This window comes from Perna viridis, chromosome 3 (assembly GCF_037379345.1).
Source record: "Perna viridis isolate PV_CMFRI_1.1 ecotype Kerala chromosome 3, ASM3737934v1, whole genome shotgun sequence".
Lineage (NCBI taxonomy): Eukaryota > Metazoa > Mollusca > Bivalvia > Mytilida > Mytilidae > Perna > Perna viridis.
Genome location: NC_142447.1, coordinates 34,342,909 through 34,364,808, shown reverse-complemented (window position 1 = coordinate 34,364,808; position 21,900 = coordinate 34,342,909). Strand labels below are relative to the sequence as shown.

Below are 21,900 nucleotides of genomic sequence, written 5' to 3'. Positions count from 1 at the left end.
GTTTAAAGACATTGTTTGAGGCTATGTTGAATTTTAAAAATTCGTAGATCAGGTAGACTTTAGTATTGTGTGATACATTGACAACTGACTTGTACAGAGTCATTTATTGTTGCATTTGTTTTTATAGGAATCCAATCTAGGTCATCTTTAAAAAAACGTTCTAGAAACGAATGTGCTTTTCTTAGACACTTTTTATAGTATGCATATCGTGGAAAAACCAAGAGAAATGGAAGTTTAAGATATGTCCCACTCTGTGTTAGGTAACCCCGATAAGGACGTACAAAGGAAAAGATGTTATATTGATTATGCGCAGAGGCAAAATATATTACTGCATACTTTTTTTCTTGTTACATAACCTCTGTTTATTTCTTGTTACATTACCTCTGTTTATTTCAAGGATGGAGTTACATTTTGGTGTAATAAACAGAGAGTAAAAGTTGAAGATTTTTTTTTATTTTCTAATTAGGGCCCTCAACGGGCATGAACATTTATAAACAATTACAATTATATGACATTATCATCAAGAATAGTATACACACGTACAAGTTTAAACAAGATATTATGCTTATTGCATGTAAATACAATAAATGATTATTTTGCTCAGTATCTAACACCAGGGGACGTTGTCATCAGGAAATGCATGTTGAGCTACCGGTATTATGTGGAGCACAGTTCACTCAGAATGAGATGCCAAAGAGATGTTTTAAATAAGATTTAAATTGACAATGTATCAATAATTGCAGTGTGAAAACGTGCCTATTAAATATCAGTTGGAAAATCTCAAATCATATTATTCAACATTGATTTTTCAGGTTCTTTATTTGAAGGTTAGTATTGGTAATTGTATAAGATCATACTTTTTACTGGAGGCAAACAATGCCGTGAAGTAAAGTAATATTTGATTCAATTCATTCAATAAGGGAATAATGGCCATTGACTGTATCACGTGACATCCATGATGCCCAATCATTAGAGCTTACAACCTCGCATTCTATTGGACAAAAGTGATGGCAACCGTCAAGGCTCCATTGGTGGCATTTTTCAATCTATTTCAAATTATATATTGAAATAATTGTTAACAGTTAACTTATTGAACAAAATCACAACTATTTCAGCATGCAGAGCGACACGTTCAGTCTGTATGGCAGTCATTAAACTAGGTATTCATCCGTCGTTACTAAATCCTATTACATGCAGCAAAATATTGCTCCAACTATGTTACAGTGAAGGTTTATATGTATGTGAACTGAGGAACAATTTAACTAGTCATAAGGTGACATTATTAGAACGGACTCATCGGTATGTGTGTAAATACGTTCAGGGTCTACCAAAACTAGCCAGAACTGACAAATGCACACCACTCCTTGGATGGTCATCGATCAAAACTATTGTTTTGGACGGATATGCAATAAGCCCCCTCACTACTTACCGAAAGATATTCTTCTATCCAGAATTTTACTACACCGTCAAAAATGTACAAAAAAATGTTGGTTTAAATAACTGACATCATTAGAGTCTTGCAAGATCTGCCTGAGTTCCTTGATGAATTTCTGTCAAGAAGTGAGTTTTCCTGTGTGTCAAAGTGAAAATCAATCGTTAAATAAACGCGTAAGTGAAATTGAACACATGCTCCTGGAAGAAAAGCTTAACAATGACGGCGTTTTCTTACTAAAAAGAAATTCATGATAGCTTTCGGTCTCATAAAACCTGGACAATTTTGAAAAGTCACCCACATTTCAATCTCTCTGTAAAATACATAGTTTCATTATGTGTTTTAATTGAACCGAATGACCAATAAAGTAAGCTTTGTCACAAATGCGGGTTTTTCTATGACAATATATTGGTTCACAAAATAACAAAGAGCTCTTCATTTTTGGATGGACCTCATTAATATTGGCCCCATCGAGTTTAGTGCGACATTACACCAAATGTAGGATTTGTTTGTTGGGGTTTAACGTCCGAGCAGCAATATTTCAGCTATATTCAGACGGTGAACAGGAAATTGACGATAAAATGAATATGAAATGATGAAATGAAAGAGGGATGGGACACAAGGACAATGGGGTCGACAAATTTTGATTGCCACTGGAAATAGGGAGAGGTGGGTAGGGTCGGGCAATTTAGCCTCCTATGGCGAAGCCCTATGGTTCCTACTCCGGGAGAATACCACAGTAGGGTTCTTTAACGTGGGATGAACGTGGCATCTTTCCCAACACGGTGCACCACTATGGTTTGCGGTCAGGTTTTCCGTATTATAGCCTGACAACCCCAGCATTTAAAACGCCAGAGGTACCCCATTCCACCACCTGGGGCACACATCACAGTTGCTCTGTGGGCAGAGCGCCTTAGCCCCTGGCTAGGGTTCTGAGCACTATTTAGTCGCCTTTTACGACAAGCTTAGCGCTGCTGCAGGCCCAAATGGAGGAAAACAAATTGATACTTCACTACCATTTTTTTCTACTTCTATTTGATATTTAATTTTCCCTTTTTTATGTACAATTGTTTACTTATTTGCTCTCAATACGAAGGATAATAAAGAATATTTATTACCTAACTATAAGGTTTTATCTTGTTTATTAAATATACACATATTTTTCTCTATTTTCAAAATTTATTCAGGACAGGGCGATCTGTTGCACTGTTGATGTACTATTGCACGGTGTAATAGTCTCCTTGAGGAGTCTATTGCACTGACCCCATAATGACCTTTATCTAAGCCTTTTGATTGGTTGAACTTTTTTTAAGCGCTTCATTGAATTAGAATTTACACACAAAAAAACTCGCGTCTAAAAACGTAGATGTGACTCTCGTCTGCCAATTCGTAAACATGGAGCGGCCAATTTCCTATTCCTGGTCGAATGGTTGTCTGACATTCCCCATTTCCATTCTTTATTATATCCCATAGACAAATTAGGTACTCAATAGCCGTTGACCTCGTGCAATAGAACACTTGATCATTCTCAGTACCTCAGGACAAATATTCTGGTCTATTGCATCCAACCCATTTAATAACTGTATAATATAATTGAAATACGGAATTTTATAAGTACTTGACAAGATCACCATTTTTGTTGTAGCACCAGGACTTGATGACTAGCGACTAAATAATGAAACCGATTACTGTGCTTTAGATTTAACATTGTCTTCACGTGTAGGAAGACACACAATGAGCATATAGTATACAGTATTATATTATCAATATTGTGAACTATTGTTTGATTCTTTCCCAAAGATTTAGCTTATAATTTTTAATCCGTATCCGAGTGTTTCCCTAGTAAACGGTAAAAGTGAAAATAAAAAAATTAATATACAAACATTGTTAATATAACATGAATTGCATGTGTATACACTATATTGTATTTCATAGATTATTTGCAAAGTAAGTAAAATTTTATAAATTTTACAAAACAAAAAAAAATATTGATAGAAAAACAAATTCAATACGATAACACTATTTTTTTGGTGGATTATCTCCAAAAATGTTATTTATGACTTTTGTCCGAATTCTCACTAAAATCAAGACTGTTACTTTATTCCTGTGACTGGAGAAATCAGATATTCTTTTTCCTACATTTTTATCATGTTTGACTTAGCCATAGCTATAGCTACTCTTTGTTGCAGGCGGTACATACGTAGTGAAAGGGCCGACCATTTGAGGAGGGGTAGTGACAGTTTTTGTTAATAAACATCTTGGTCTGGAAATTTGGAAATATTTTGGTCTCCACTACCTAGAAATTTAAAACAAATTCTGGCCTTCATCTTCTACTGTACAATATAATGAAAATGAATGATTTTAGCCGTATATGTTTTAAAATATATCTCCTGATTCGAAAATTAGTTAAATATTCTCCCCGACCAAAACTGCCACTCCCATTCAGAATCAAATGGCCGTTTCTGAAATATTGGCTCAAAATGTATTGAACCAATTTTATTCAAACATGTACCTATTGAAAATGTGTACCTCTTATCATGGACAAATTTGGCAAATATTCAATATTATGATTTAGTCTTTTAACTAATTATATAGGAACTACCATTTTCTCAGCCATTTTCAACAGCATATGCGTTCATAAATACATATTTTAACAAAGTAACGCAAGGCCAGCGATCAGTTTACGCTGGGTTTGGTTATGCACACATAACTGTGTAAAAGTATTTAAATAAATCTTAATATCGTATGTCCGATTGGCTTATAGTATTTATGCATACAATTAAGTTGGACACAAGTTATGACAAATATATGTTGTTGAAAGAGGTCCAGACGTGGGTCTTGTTTGTTCCTCGTCCTTTCAATTCATTCACAATATCAAAGAAAATGGCGTTTTCGTTTTTATGTTCTATGTTGTCAACTAAAGTTTATAACGCGTTTATTTTCTGTTTGCATGGAGGAAACAATTGTAGTTCGACTGATTCACACAACAAAGAATTTCGTGCATGAAAAAAATTGGTTTCCGTTTTCTGTTCAATTGTCAACATTGACGTTCCATTTTTCATTGACAAAAATATTTTCTTAGGATTTTCAGTCTTGTTATAAACCACTATTTCCTTTTAACAACTGAAATACGATTAATTCATACTTATAGGATAACACTATTTTTTTTTCAGTTGTTGCCTAGCACATAGATTAAAACATTTCGAAATCCGTATGCAGAAACATAGTTACATTACAGTAATAAAAGAATTAGCAATTGAATGTGTTTATACTACCTTGGTAATACAATAGAAATAAGAGAGATTTTGCAGAATACTACCGGCTAATGATTTGATTGTCAATCATTTTTATTCCCGTCAGTCGCATTGCTTTTAATTATAACGAAAACGTTAAATATTAAGCAGGCCAGGGCTAATTGAAAAACTACAGGGTGCTTTCTATTAGGTCCGTGTTACTGCAATGCATTCAGACTCATTCAATCGGTATAGTGATATCGAAACCAATAACACGGAGTTTACTAGCGATGAATAGTAGCATTCTAGGCTATGTAAGTTTATTATTATTCTAATTGATCTTACTAATTCTGCTTCTTCTTGTTGCTACTTTACCACCTTATTTTATTTTCTCGTTTAAAGTAACAACCGATCCTAAAATGCACTTTTCATGTTTAAAAGCCTCTTGCAAAAATAGTAATCCAAAAAATATATTAGTAAGAAATAGAATAATACGTAGCTGACAATTTTCATCCCGGTGAGGTTGTTGTCTCTGACATTTTCACCATATCCATACTAAAAAAAATTCTATATCATTTTAAAGAACAGCAAATTGCCCATAACGACTACATCCTTGGAGAAAATGAAAATACTTTCTAATATAAACTCATTTTCAAAAGAAACAAAGGACTGAAAAAAGTTTGATTGGTAAGAAGGGACTAGGACTTTATGTAAATTATCTGCCCATTTGATATCATAGACCACTGACCGGCATTCTTATCTCTGTACATCTGATTTATTTTAGTACACCTGGATTGTTGATGCATGTGAAATACATATTTGCACAATGCATAATTGCCAAAATGTAAGTGCATCGCTGTTAAATACTGAAATTAGTTAAAACTGATTTTTCAGTAATAAAATAATAAAAGATTTTAAGTTAAATGTTATCAGAAAGTTTGTTTTCAAAGTGAATGATTTTATGGTTTGAGTTCTTATTTTTGAGATTAATTTTAAAAAGTCAACATTAACTATCAGTTCATTAGAACTGGGAGCCTGCTGATGAAAAAGGGAAAACAAGAAAATCAGATTTGTTCTTTTTATTTTTTCAGTTCTGTTATGTTTCTGCTAACTGTAATCGCCATGACTTTCAAATTCTTTAATTAAAAATGATTTCTTTGTACATTTGTGACATCTTTTCAAAGACCCATTGTTAATACTGATGATTGATAATCTGTCCTTCAAAACTTTATTTGACTTGTGTTTACATGTACTTCCCAGTAGATAGTTTATTTGATATAAAAATCTAAATAAACATAATGTTGTTTTTAAGACACCTTTTCAATAAATCCTACATGTATGTTTATAGAAACATTGTTGATCTATTGCATGTTGTTCATTTTAAAATGAAATAAACCAATTTAATGCCTAGATGATTTCCTTCAGCATTTAAATGGCTTACAAACAGCTGTTCTACGGTTATTTAACAAAAAAAAAACACAAAAATGTGTTCACCTCTATTTCATACTTATTTTGATAACTGGCTTATTTAAGTGTATATGTTTGGGTTTTTTTTATTTGTTCCAAATACTTTCAGTCCATTCATAATAGCAGAAACAAAAAGGTTATCCATATTTCACATATTTCAGAGATATTTATAAATGACAAATACAAGGAATCTCAGCAAATATTTGTTGTCCAACAGATTTGAATTATTTTTTATTGTGAATATTTTTTTTTATTATCAGAAAATTTCATCTTACGTCACTTTCATTATAATTTAAAGTGACATAACTTTTTGACCAATTTGACAGAAACGAATAAGAAGAAAAGTTGTCTAGTTTATAGACGAATGTGGACAGGATTCTAAATAGTAATAATGTTTCAAAAAGAGGTGGTTAACACAATTGCTAAACAAGAGGGGAACAGAGGGGTTCAAAATCGTACTGCCATCATGCGTTGAACACACTGACCCCCGTTTCAGACAGAGCCTCGCCCACTAAGTATTACTTGTGGTTGAACAAAGGACAACAAGCAGATATTGTCTGGCTACGTGACGGAATTAGAGGTATTTAAGTGAATAAAAATCTAATTATCAAAATACAGTGGCGGAGCCACGGGGTCCTGTCAAAGGTTAGACCCTTTGTTAAAAGATTTTGTTAATTTTGTTCAAATTTTGGGCAAAAATGAGCAAACTAACAGTACTCAGGAACTCCTTTTTGAAAATTTCTGGATCCGTCCCTGCAAATGAATTAGATTTATAAATTTTTGCTCCCCTTTGAAAAAAAATACGTCTAAATGAAATGTACCAAGATGTATAAACATTTGTTTTCAATAACCCGAGAAAAATGTATATATGTAATTAGAAAAAGTTTAATCATGATACAGGAAGTGATACGTATTCATTAAGAACAAGCTTGGTCTATCTACTACCACAGACTGGCAAAACTTCCATCGATTTTTTATATTGAATGTTTTAATTTTAATGAAGTTAGCAGTTCACCCACCTTTGCGTATTGTTCACGTTTAATCAAACCGTTTTCTATGTTTATGGTTTTATATCAAATACTTGACATCATGATGTGAAATGTTATTTCATCCGTATTTGACATCGTCATTGATATATTCTAATTCCAAGCCTGTTAACCTTTCTATTACCTCGGAAATGATAGTATCATACTGATATTCAAAGTTTGACGTTTTCGAAATGGCATCATATTTAGCTTCCTTTCCACAGTTATTAATTCGATTTATAATTCATTATTTTCTGTTGTTCGTGCTTTATAATGGTTTTATGAAGTAAATATCGACGTGTGTCCGTCATTTAGGAATCTGTCTCCACACGAAGCATGGATAAATTTTGTGTTGAATTGGAAAAAAGAACGCCATCGAAAAACAGCAGACAACATCAATCACCAAGCGGGAATATCTGTCATAATTTTGAAAACAGAATGAAAGCTAACAATGTAATTGATTAAGTAGATCTTTTTCAAATATTACTGTTGTCTGCATGCTTTCGAAAAATTCAATGCCAAGATCGGATGCATGATTACTCTTTCTATGCAAACCGAACAACAGCTAACCTAAACGTACTTTTCCGAAAGTATTGCAAAAATTGTTAAAACAAAACAACCCGAAAGTTTTAACGGATAGACATGTTTTATAGGAGAATTAGAAACGTAAAGAATCCAGTTTGCTCATCAACGTCTCCCCTTTTCAGCACACCTCGCTATTTTTGCATGTTAGCAAAGAACAACCGATCATGATCTATTTCATCCAAGCCGCTTTCCACTTCTATGGGTTTGCCCCATTTCAATAACTGTCAAATGTCTCTCTACAAAGTTATATCAGACTATATATGGTAGGGTTGTATAGATAACCGTTTAGTGTCTCTGCGTGGTCAATAATGTAAGTGCTTTAAACGTACAACTCGTCTCTCGACTAATTTACTGTGGTACAGATCATGATTCGAATTCTGTTTGGAGGTATGAATTTGAGTATTGAAATGGAATATTTGAAGAAAAACCCGTAAAACAAAACGATATTTCATTTTGAATTGGTACAACTCGTAGCCACTAGCAGCAATATTAATTCTAATTGTTCAATCTGAGTTTTATTATTAACTTAAATGTTCGTTTGACATTAATGAATGGTGAATTCCATTTTTAGAATGTAATCATACTGCTAATCTTACCGGTGTTGTTAATGTTAACTGCACGGTGTCCTATCTGTCATACAGTCGTAAAAAGCTTTAATTTATGTCTACAATTTATATTCCAGATGTTCATTGTTAGTTCGGCGGCAATAATTACCTATGGTAAGTGTGTTTTTTTTTGGTTTTTTTTGTCTAAATTTCGGTAAATATGCTTTTATACTTCCTATTACCGATAAACATGCTTTGAAACTTCCTTTTACTGGTAAGAGTGCTTTATATCTTATTTTGACTGAAAACTTCCCTTGACCGGCAAGGGTGCTTTAAAACTTTCTATAAAACTGTACCCGAGGGTTTCACGACAAAAGTCAGGCTGGGATTGTAATCAAGGAATCATACAACGGAGGCGACTTATGCGGGAAAATATTTTATAACACTTACATGTACATTCGTAGAAAACGAACTTTTAAGTGACGAGAAGGCACCGGTTTGGTATGGGTCAATTGTAGTGCCAATTTCATAAAAATACAAAGCATAAGGAAAGTGATATCTACAAGCGAATAAACTTGCAGTATGAAATAATTCACCACTTTGTTTATTTTCCTTCGATGCAGTCCAGGCGGCATGCCCGTTAAATAGCGTGAATAACTCAGAAGCATGTTTTTGGATAGAAGTTGAAGAAGGACCTGAACATGCAGTGTTGTCAAAATGTGAACTTTACGGAGGAACTCTCGCCACGATACCTAATCAAACAATTTCAGACTTTATCATTTCAAGCCTTGGTATTCAGCAAGAGAATGGGTTTGTTCTTATAAATTAGGTTTTAAAACCTTGATCTGTGACCGAATGTTCTGATATAATAGTGTAATGAGAAGTAGCCACTACGTTTCCACATTTCTTAACAAATTATTCTCCATTTTAATTCTAAAGTATACTAATAAAAAATAATCTTTCAGAATCAGATTTTAGTCAAAATTAAAAATAAAACAAAAACAAAAACAATTTCACTAACTTATTTCCAATATCATACTAATCCTTGAAGCATTTACCCAAGAATTCACCCAGAAATGAAATAAAAATCCCAATATATTCATAATGCAAAATTTTCAACTAATATGTCCATATCTTTTGTACGAGTGACCATGTACACGTAACAGTATTTTGAATCTGAATAAAAACAAAAACCAAGTGCTTTTTGCTTGCATGAAGCATAACATGGGATGACATATTTTAAATAACAAAACCTAATATGTCAACCTAAGAATGCACCAAAAACGCATGGTTTCTATTTTCGTTTACTTTTGTAAACTTGGGCTTTTTTTTTAATTTCGTATAATGTCATCACTTTGGCGTCGTCGTCGACATTAAAATTGTGTACAAAGCAACAAAGCAAGTTAATAAAGGTGTCGATACCATTGATTTGCGTAACATCTTAAAACCGCCACGAACAAATTTCCGCCGTATTTAAAAGACATGTATCCACACCGATCATTTCATATCCCTATACTTCATCTATTGCATCCAAAATATTCAACTACTGATACTTCTTGGGTTATTTTGATGACTCGTAGCGATTATCATAGTCAGCATTTAACCGTCAAAAATTGCTAAAAATGAGATTTCGATTTTGCCATAAAAAGTCCTATAAGTTATTACACGACGGAAACGTTTAAGTGTGTCAAAAACTAATATTCTTGAGTAAGTAATGAGTCACAACCTAAAATAGTGTTATGACGTAACAATGCTATGTTCTGTTATGACGTCATTATTTACGATCAACTTGACACTTCCGACTTTTTGTGAAATCGATGCCAGACTTGGTCAGATGTGCTTGATATATGGTTATATTAATTAAAAATGCCCCAACTTAAAGTTTTGCTGTTATTCTGTCAATTAGCATTTTCTTTTATACTGAGACCTGTCTAATAGAAGTTGGGGTAATATTTTAATATAATCTTAGATGATAATTCTTTTCTTTTATTGGTGTGTTTGTAATTTTTGTTATGATTTAGAAATGAATCATTCGGATGATACCATATTTGAGTCGTTTTCGACGTACAATAATTAATTGGTGGTCATATAACTAATGTTTGTGATGAAATTTACAGCTCCACAGCGGATGTGGTGTACATTTGCAAACCATCGAAACTACATACATACATACATACATGGTAAACGGGAAAAGTTACATGAAGAAAAGTCAAAATTTTGGTAGGAAAAGTCACAGGAAAAAAGGTCAGAACATTTGTAAGGAAAAAAAGGCACCAAAAATATTGTTTTTTTTACACTGCTTGAAATCATATTCCTCAAAAACATCCTATATCCTAGTAGGAATGGTTTCATGCACATGTTTAATGTAGCAATGTTATCTGATAATTGTTTCCATTGCAGTGTGTAATGAAAATTAATTAGTTGTTTTAAAAACATTTTTTGTCTATGCAGAACAGGCCTAGGGTATTGTCATCTTTGTTCTGATTTATGTGTGTAAATTAGAGACTACATGGCTTCCTTACCAATTGGAATTTTCATTTTTTTTTTTCACAAAAAATAAAGTTTCAGACATTAATATAATATAAAATTACTTAATTTCAGTACTAAATGATACAGTGACTGATAGAATCAGTTGAAATTTTCTGTAAAAACTTAGGGTGCACTATACAGTTACATTAAGGCGCACTGTTTCGCACACCAAATTACCTCCGTAAAATTTTGTAAAACTTAAAATTAAAAGTTGAAATTTGGCGGATATATTGTTTAAACGTAGATAAGCATTTATACATAGACAGATGTAATATATGTTATGGTAAACATGTGGAATTTAAATGAAGAATGGTATCCGGAACGTTACAGTCCCCTGCCGTATTAGGGTCTCTCCTCAGCATCAGACGGCTGATTTTGGGACTAAAATTGTGAGAGAATGAATCGAAAAGGGTCTTATTATTTTTACTTTTTTTCCACCTACTCCATGCATGCTTTCATCCTGTGTCTAAGTGCCTGATATTTTATAAAACATAGTATTTGGCTGTTAGTTTTGGAAAGGCAGCCCTGAGTTGTACTAAAACTCAGTAATATTTTTTTCAGTATGTTACCATGGCTACTGAATTTTATAAGAATAATCACTGAATTATTTATAAATGATTTGAATCTCAACATACCAAGGATTTCAAAAATATGCACTTTTTTGTGACAAAACGCTAGAAATTTCTGTGCGGACTGCCTCATAACAGCGTTATTTCAACAAAATGAGACCAATTTTTCAGAAATGATCCAGCTGTATTGTACTACCTTACACGGTTTAAACGGTGACTACTTCCTTTGACTTTTTTTTCCATTAGACGTTACGCGCGATGTTCGAACTTTAATAGCACGGTACAGTGTTGTCGGAAGTTCGTTTTTTTTAACACAGCGTACCCCCATTTACTCTTCAAATCTGCTCTGATAAGGGAACAACATTAATACATGAATAAGTTGCATATTTAAAACTTCATACTTGTTTATACTTCATTTTTAGTCAAGCGTTGTCCTCGGTAACGTTTGTTGCCTTAACGATTATAGGTACTGTATTTTTTTCCGCGGTTACTTCCGACTCCCCATATTTTCCAACAATTTTGCTCAACTGAAAATGCATTGGTTTGCGTAGTTTTTATCTCATATTACAGTATTTTACAAGGTGAAAGTTGACTGGTCACTTTGTCCACTGCCAACTCTGATGGAGACATAGTCAAAATTTGTTGATCTTTTCCAACACATAAATGGAAGTCAGTATATGAAAAAAGGCTTTCTGAGATGTAATTTTTTGATAGTTTTTGCAATTAAATGGGCAACGCATCATGGTTCTGGGCCTCTGTTATTCATGCATTTTTACACTTGCAGTGTTCACATGGGATTTTTCAGGGAGAATTCTGCCTGGATGAAAACAAACAAACAGTTGGTCCTATTATAGACTAACATATTAATTATTTCAAGTACCACTGGAAAGAAAATCTATCTTGGCGAAAAAGATGATGCGCAATCAGGCAAATCAGTCACATGCAACTATTATTTTCGATGTGCACAGGGTTCTCAATTTCATTTTTTAAAGGAGAATCATTCATTGGATGTTCTTAATCATGCAAGATATTCTTTGAAATGAGATAGATTACCGGGCTACCGACAGCGGATGACTGCCCGAGTCGTATCAGGGACAGAATACTTTCCTGGGCTGATGATATTTTGACCCCGCGAAAACTTGACCCCGGGGTTAAAATATCATTTGATATCTTAACCCCAGGGTCAATATATCGTATGAAACAATGACTCCCGGGTTATTTTAACATAACCCCCAAATGGAGGGGGGTTGAAATATCGCAGCCGTGAGTTAAAATATCATTACAGTGGAGTTAATTTATATTGCACTCGGGGTTAAAATATCGCAGCAGGAGATTTGAAAAAACCAGCAGGGGGGTTACAATGTCGCAACAGGGTGGTTAATTTATCGCGATATTTTAACACTCCTGTTGCCATATTTTAACCTTCGATATTCCCCCCTTGCTAAAATATTTTACCCCCGTTATGATATTTAACCCCCTGCTGTGAAATTTTAACCCCCTGTTGCGATATTTTACCCCCTGATATGATATTTTAACCCCATGCTCCGATAAATTAAGATTTTTAACCCTCTGCTGCTATATTTTCCCCCTGCCGCGAGATACTTTAATCCCCATGTTTGATATTTTAACCTCTTTGTTTTATTCAACTTGCAGTTGGGGGTCAAAATATTGCAGGGGGGAGTAAGTTTCATACGGGGGGAGTCAAAATTTTGCTTTGATATTTTAACCCAATATTTTGCGGGGTCAAAATATCGCATGACAGCGTGCTACTATAGCGAAGACTGCCCGAGCCGTAGTAACATCATAGAGTGCACGCCTGTAGAGAGTATAATAGAGACATTTGAGCGATTCCTGGGTTACTTTATAAAAAGAAGCATTTACAATTTCGTGCTATGATTTACAAGATACCAAACCAGGGGTGGATCCAGACACTTTGAAAAGGAAGGGTGCCAGCCGGGGTTCCTCAGAAAAAAGGTGCTAATACATTATTTACCATTTTTTGTCAATTTCACACATGGAAATGACAAATTTTCCAGTAAATAGAAGGGATGCCAACCCCTGCACGCCAGATCCACTACCGTAACATGTTGCATTTCAAATATTCACTTTAAATGCAATGTTTGCATAAAGTATTTCAAAGCGGCTTTTATTTTTGCTCATTCAGTGCGACTGGTGACATGTAGTCATGTAACATTTTAGTTTTCTTGGGTAATAGTCATACAGAGTGTGCATGCATGTTGCGGTTGATACATGTACAAGTCAATGCTGCTATTATTGTAACGGACAATTCGAAATTATTTAAAGGTTATACACACATTCAACTGTAGGGACTTAAGACGTTTCTCGAAAAGCGTCTGATCCAGAAATTTTTTTCTCATTTTCTCTTTGATACCAAACTATTACACAATAATAACGTCATTTTCCAACAAAAGTTAGGGGGTTCTAAACCCGGAACCTACATCTTGATAGGCCATACGTCTATATGTGATAAAACGTATTTGATTTTATTGATGGCTCTAGCTACAATTCTCGTGGTCGAGAAAATGGCGTTTTTTTCGAGGGGTCTGTTCTGTGTAATATCAGCCAATTCGTATTCGGAGCTACAATCCAATCTATAATTACGAATCGGGATATTGTAACAGTAACCAGCATACAGAATAGTAAACCTAATCAAAAATTATATCAACATAATTGTAAAATATAGTCAAATTAACCAAGCCCAATAACCTTTAAAAACTGAGATTTCATCACGTGCAGATAAATATAGATTCTCCTTCAGTCTCGAGATGATTACAGGATTTCTCCACTCGAGATAGTTAAAATCTAAAATTTAACTCTCGACAGTGGAGAAATCCTTTAATCCCCGAGAGAAATGGCGGAGAATATGTTTCTCCCATGAATAAAATAATAAAAAAAATAAATTAACCAACACCCTCAGGATTGGATAATTCAAGATGGCTACCGGGAAAAACGCAAAAAGGTGAGGCCTTGTAAATCTTGGTTTTACTGGTTTATATGGTTATGAATTCACGAATTTAAAACACAGTCTAACCAGGGAGACATCATTAATATTATGGGTAGTTTGAATTGAAATACAGATACAATTGCAAAATCGCTGATCGAAGTTGACGTTGTTTTTAAAATAGAAATCGAAGCGGGTAGCGATATTTCTGGTCGTGAATAAAAGCATTTCCAAAGAAGCAACTATCATAAAATGGACACTGCACAAACCTTGTTGACAATACTGTCTAGAACACCAGAATTTATTTGTCCCATAAAACACACAAGTTGTAAAAATATCTTGACGGAAACCTTTGCTTATGTACATTATTGTACTCCGGCCCTTTCAACCGAAAACGTGGCGGATTGTACCCCGAATTTCATGTATTTTGGTTCAGGATTCGACTTTTAAAATGCATTTATTTCATATTTTGCAGATCAAACCAAGATGTCCAAATATAGGTGCTACTACTGCACAAAAACAACAGAAAAATTGCAAAATATTTTCATTCAACATTACCTTTAAAAATAAAAGAAAAAACGATTTGAAAATGGGGTGTAAAGATTTTCGATTAATACCACAACATTTTCTGTCTGAATATGAATACTTGCGATACGACGAGGAAACGAATGAAATATATGTGGATAAACTTGAAGCAAATCTTGAGGAATCTTTTGGAAATATTTTTCTTTTAAAAAAAGTCCAATCCTGAACCAAAATACACGAAATTCGATGTACAATTTGCCACGTTTTCAATTGAAACGACCGGAGTACAATCCTGTACATAAACAACTTGTATGTTTTATGGGACAAATTCGGATGTTCTATACAGTATTGTCATAAAGGTTTATGCAGTTTCCATTTTATGAAAATTACTCCTTTGGAAATGCCTTTATTCACGACCAGAAATATTGCTGCCCGCTTCGATTTCTATTTTGAAAACAACGTCAACTTCGATCAACGATTTGGAAGTTGTTACTTGTATCTGTATTTGGATACTAATTCCAACTACCCATAATATTAATGATGTCTCCCTGGTTAGTCTGTGTTTAAAATTCGAAAATTCATAACCATATAAACCAGTAAAACCAAGATTTAAAAGGCCCTACTTTTTGCGTTTTTCCCAGTAGACATCTTGAATTGTCCAATCTTGCACACGATCACGACATTCTACCAACATCAGGGTATGTAAGTCTCGTCATGTGATTTCGCGAGATTGGGTCCTAGTCTATCATTCAAAAGAATGCAGATTTGTAATTTAGAGAGTTCAGTGTTGAGGGCAAAACATCTTTTGTGTAAAAAATACAGATAAAAAATAACAAATATCTATTTCTACATGATAAAGGTATTAAGAAAAAACATAAAATAGATGATTTGGCTTTGTTATGCAGCGTTTCGAGTACCCGGAAGTAAACAATAAAATGCAGATCGCTCTCCAGTTTTCAATACGTTCTACGTCGTAAATTCCGGTAAAGAAAATGAAATTAGAACGAGACTCGCATATCCTCATCAAGGACCTCCCCTCCAGTCATCAAGTCATTGCGTCATCGATATCATTACCATTATAATTAGTTGATACACTACCGACTTTTAAAATATGATCAACATTTGCTAATCAATTAGTATTTAATTGATCAACAATATGAATAACCAGGCGCGTAGCTGAGGCCAAATTGAAATGTAGGCAAAATTACAGCAGGGGGGTCCACGAAGCTCCGCGGAGATAGCGTTTTAGAGCATCATTTATGCCTCTCCTGGATGTATTTTACCTATAAAAAAAATTGGAAAAAAAGTGCAGGCAAAAGCTTTTTTGCCTAACGGCAGCTACGCGCCTGATAACAACTGTAAACATGGTAAACATGGTAAGCGTGGTAAGCGTGGTAGTCTTCACGCGACATTTTAATTTCCCGGCAGGGGGCGGGAAATTAAAAATTTCTAGCCACTCGCTCGTGCGGTCTGAATGAAGCCTATGAATAGAAGAAACGTTCAGCAAATTTCTTTTTATACACATTTCAGGTAAATGCGTGCGCAAATTAGCTTACGTGTGTAAATTTTCGTTATAAGTTTGGCTGTATCAGAGATATCTCATTTACATATTTTGGCTTTTCTTGGGGAAATTGAAGAAAACCAAGAAAAAATTTAAATGGTTCTATACTGTATATACATCTAAATAGATCGGTGGTATGATACGGCATTCCTCAAGGTTTTCCTACTCCTGGAATATATTTATCATTTATCAATCAGACTTTTTAACCAGAACCGTTATCGACTGGTTTAACGGTTGATTCATCATTAATTTTGAGAAAAGAGAACTAAAACAAGTTATTTAATGTCAACATTTATTTCGTTGAAGAAGAAAACATTTCTTTCTTTCACTCGTGTGTGAAATTCTACGTCTTTCCCTCGTTCCCCTACGCTCCACTCGGGAAAAGACGGAATTTTTCACACTCGTGGAAGATATCTCAGATCTTCACTACGCACTCGTTTAAGAACCCAATAGTCTAAGTTATTGAACACGAAATCAAACAACTGTCGCGTTAATCGTTTCTCGCCTATGACGTTTCATCCGTGACTTGTCTTCCTGTGGCTTATTCACATACATACATACATACATATATATATGGAACGCCATAGCTGCCTTATGTTGACTGATATCATTATGTTGTCATACCTGTTAACTTCGTCGTGATACCTAGTCACTTAGTGGTCATACTTTTTCACTATGTGGTCATACTTTGTCACTTTGTTGTGGTATTTTGTCACTTTGTTGTGGTACTTTTTCACTTTGTGGTCATTCTTTTTCACTTTCTGGTAATACTTTATCACTTTGTTGAGGTACTTTTTCACTTTGTGGTCTTACTTTTTCACTATGTTGTGATACTTTTTCACTTCGTGGTCATGATACTTTTTTTATTTCGTGGTCATACCTTTTCACTTCGTGTTCATAATTTTTTTTCAGTGTTTGTTCGGTCATACTATTTTCTTAGGTGTTTTAAGGGAGTAATCAAATCATTATACCCTGCAAACATGTTTTTTATGTATTAAACTTGGATTATGGAACAGGTGCACCGGCAGGGTAAGTGTCCTTCGCTTTTCTAGAAAAGTCAAGTCCAAGGTAGAAATAGAGAATAGAAAAAAGGAAAACAATGACACGTTGAATAGATCGTTTATAAAAACAATATTCTATATGTAACTAAATCACTCCACATATGGTTATCTATAAGGTGTTGATATTTACAAGGCCGTAAATCAATGACGTGCTAAAGGGTGTCCACGTTAGACAGCAACCATTTGATTTTCTACGAGCTATGGATTTTTTTTCAATTAAAAAAAAACCTTTTTTTTTAACTTGAGCAAAAATAACTGGTAATTTTTTCCAGAGTCTATGAAAAACTTTGTTTTTCACCATATATTGCAAACAACCTTTTTTATTGGCATCTCACTACTTTTTTCAGGGTTTAAATCAGACAAACAAAGTGAAAGATTATTCAAGGGAACCAAGGTTATAGCGGTAATCAAAGAATGTAATCCAGGGCCAAAGACCAGAAATGGAAAACAGACTTGCACAACAAAGAACATAAAGTAACTAAAATCAAACATACAAAGTAATAAAAGCAAATGAGCAACTCGGACTCCACTAAAAACTTGGAGCATAGACCAGGTGCACCGGTAGGATAAGCGTCATCTGCTTTTCTAGAAACACCCGCCGAGTTGCTCATAAAAAGTAAAGTCCGGGGCAGACGAAAAGGACAGGAAAACTATGACCCGTTGAATAAATCAGTTTTCATGGTGCAGATGGATACACCATAACGATCTACGAGTTCATGATGACGACCATAAAACTGTAGTGATGACTTCAATCTTGTAGCAACATAAACCTGTTCCAGAAGCCTATTTGTTAGAATTCTAGTGCGATACAAGCTCTGGCATAACGTATGAGTTGTGATATGAACACTCCATACGCATGTGCTGAAGGGATGTTGCCACAGATGAAAGGAAAGTTGACAACTCTGAATGAAAAGTGTAGGTCAAGATATGAGGCTGTGTATGTAGTATCCTTTATCTCAAGTTCTTTGGGGGTAGATGCAATGTATCGAATCCCGAGATTAGGATTGTTTGAAGGTAATGCGTCGTTTATATAGCGGAAAATGAGATTAAAGGATCTAGCCAATCACCTCCTCTTTCTGATCAGATCGGCTATAAAGTCAGCCTCATAAGAGTGAAGGAATAGATTCGCAAGTAGAGGAGCACAATTTGTTCCCATTGGAATGCCCACCGTTTGTTGAAAAACGCGTCCACCACACTGGACAAATATGTTGCCTATTAAAAAATCCAGCATTTTGTAAACATCTTCCTCTGTATATTTGGAAGACGATTTGAAATTATTGTTTACAAAGTATGAGGAATCTCTGCCAAGAACTATATATATTTGTATCTAGGTATACCATCTTTTTTTGGAAAAACAACGATGTATAATGTTTTTAAGTCGGGATTTTAACTGAGTATGGGGAATAGCAGTATACAGTGTTGAAAAATCATAGATTTTAATGCTATCATATTCTGATAATAGTCTTGAACTGATTGTCTCCAAAAGATCTTTCGAATTTTTCAGGATCCACAGTGAATTAATACCACTACGGGAGTGACAAAAAGATCACCACAAAGTGAAAAAGTACCACAACAAAGTGAAAAAGTACCACAACAAAGTGAAAAAGTATAACCACAAAGTGAAGAAGTACCACAACAAAGCGAAAAAGAACCACAACAAAGTGAAAAAGTATCACCACATAGTGAAAAAGTACCACAACTAAGTGAAAACGTACAACCACGAAGTAAAAAGTATCACAACAAACTGAAAAAAGTAAGACCACAAAGTGAAGTAGTATCACAACAAAAGTAATGACCACTAATTGATTAGGTATCACCACGAAGTTAACAGGTAAGACAACATAATGATACCAGTCAACATAAGGCAGCTATGGCATTCCATATACATACATACATACAAAGACCTACATACGCGAGGTGAATAAATCAATTTAAGACACAAAGTGATATTTCAATCATTACTGGTTTAAGTTAATTTAATCTAATATCAACCAGACCGTACCCATACTTATACGAGAGTATACAGAATTATAGACAGGTGGATACATGAATTTAATATCCTGGGTCCGCCGGACCCAAAATGTTAACATTCTGTGTCCGACCGTATCGACGATTATTACGAAACGAGTTATGCGACACCGGTATCGTATCGGAAAGGTTCGGAAAAGTTCATCGGTATAGTGATGCAACACTTTTTAACAGAGGAGGTATAGGACGGTGCTCTAGAATTCTTTGTCGAATTCAATGTGTCATTGCTCGCTAGTTATTTCAAATTAGTAGTCATCTATTGGGGCGAAGGTCTACTAATTAGTCTATATTTTTGTTTATTGTTTAAGGCCTCCGTTTGAATTTTACATCGGTGTAAATGACAAAAAGATTAATGGAGTTTATATGAACTACGAAGGTCAAAGTCAGACATGGACTAATTGGGCCGAGCAATTCCCTCAAAACAGTACAATACATGATTGTGTGATGTTGGATTTGTTTACACGTTATAGATGGAACGATGTCAGATGTGATTCTTCTTATGCAGGGATATGTTTTTATAGATGTAAGTACATTTCATCATAATACACCTATGGCTAAAGCAATTGACCACGTACATACAAACTTTGAAATCTAAATTTATAGCTTTAGTTTTTATAGTTTGAACTGTGCTATTAGTATGCCTCCACAACGTTCAGTTGGGAGGCAAATTATGTTACTCTTGTCCGTCCGTCCACCCGTTCAGGGTATATAGTTATTCCGCTTAACTCCTCCTACAGTATATAGGGCACGAAGTTGATACTTTGCAGAATGATTATGTATGGATTGAAGATGTGCATATTTGCAGGGTTTTCATTTCTATCGATATTTAACATTTTTTATGGATAGTTGGACTTGTATGCATTTTTGAGCAAATAGTACAGTCATGTCTATTCCAAATAACACCTCCGACAGTATTTATGTTAGGAAGTTAACACTTTTCAGAATGATTATATATGGATTGAAGATGTACATATTATCAGGGTTTTGATTTCTTTCAGTATTTGACATTTTCATGGACAGTTGCATCCTCTTAAGTCAGGGTTTTGAGTCCACCAGCGCTCCCTCAAACGTTTGACCCTAACTTGGGAGGATGGGATAATTGGACTTTTGAGGGAATAGTGTACATGTCTATTCCAGATATCTCCTCCTTGGACATTCATATACAAGCTTATCAAACATTACTCTGCAACGAATCATGAAGGTTATAAACAATTTGTGCAAGATCCTACACACACGAGTGAATCAACATTAATTTTAGTGTTTCTTCCTGTAGATCAATGCTATCAAATCAGGACATTTTCAACTTATTTCTCTGATCATAAAATTGTTACTGAAGTCTATTCTATATATCTAATCGAAAGCACACCTGTAATTTTTCGCCTCAAATTAGCAATAGAATGCAGATTATGCATTTGAAGCCTAATATTTATGAGATACTTTACGGAGCTCAATTTGTCTCCTTTTTCCTTTTTCAACATTCGTTCTTTTAGTTTTTTATCAAGATATTTAGCGCAATTTATAGAACACACTTTAGGTTATTGTCAAGAAGCTAATTGTTCTCAAAACAATGAGCAAAGTAGCAGGAAAAAGTGTTTAAAAATAACATCCATGTATCATATAAGCGCCCTCAATCCTGTTACAGGCCACAAGGATATAAAAAAAAACAGAAACAAAAACAAAACAAAAACCCAACAAAGTTAAAGGCACTCAGATAATCAAAATAAAGACATTCTCCACACAAGTTGACAACTATATATTTTTGGTAACTGTCCGAATCTTTGATGTTACAAGTGAAGTTATAAGTCTGGTATAATCATCTAAGCAAAATAGTGAACTTAGGTATGGTATCCCCTGTGCCAAATTTTACATCTGTTCTATAAGTCGAGACGCTTTTGTGTATTTTAAGTTGCTAATATTGTTAACGACTTATTGCACTCGTAATTTCAGTACTTTACATTCGTATATGATTTACAAAATTATATATTTATACTCCACGTAATGCTGCAGATGTTTGCCGTGTTTACCACCATAGCTTCATAGTATTACATTCATACGAGATAAAAATGTACGTAACCTCTTAAATATCATACACGTGTGATCTCTGTGTGTTTCTTGCTTATATGAGAACGGGAAGTTTACATGAAATGATCGGTTAGCATTGAACAGTACCCAGTTTCCGATTCGTACAGGGGCTCTTTACAAGACTATATAGAATATACATTAGCACAATCCCGATATCTATGAATATTCATTGTCACTTGTTTAATCTGGTTCTTAATCTAGTTCCCTGGTCAATATCATAAGCGACCGAATGGTAATGTACCTCTTTTTAATCAAAGACTGAAGTCTTCAAAGTCGCCAGTCGTCAAATATTCTCT

General features: G+C 34.3%; 1 protein-coding gene across 2 annotated transcripts in view; it reads left to right on the top strand.

Moving 5' to 3' along the window:
* Nucleotides 1–28: 28 nt before the first annotated feature.
* Nucleotides 29–21,900, top strand: part of LOC148621982 (uncharacterized) — a 29,318-nt gene continuing 7,446 nt past the window's right edge. The window contains exons 1-4 of one of the 2 annotated variants that reach the window (XM_088571417.1): nucleotides 29–827; nucleotides 8,425–8,461; nucleotides 8,911–9,097; nucleotides 19,831–20,045. In XM_088571417.1, coding sequence (XP_088427543.1) covers nucleotides 8,425–8,461; nucleotides 8,911–9,097; nucleotides 19,831–20,045 — 439 coding nt within the window. In that variant the 5' untranslated portion in view covers nucleotides 29–827. Of the gene's footprint in view, nucleotides 828–4,887; nucleotides 4,980–8,424; nucleotides 8,462–8,910; nucleotides 9,098–19,830; nucleotides 20,046–21,900 lie in introns of those variants that run through there. The other variant, XM_088571416.1, reaches the window with a different exon arrangement.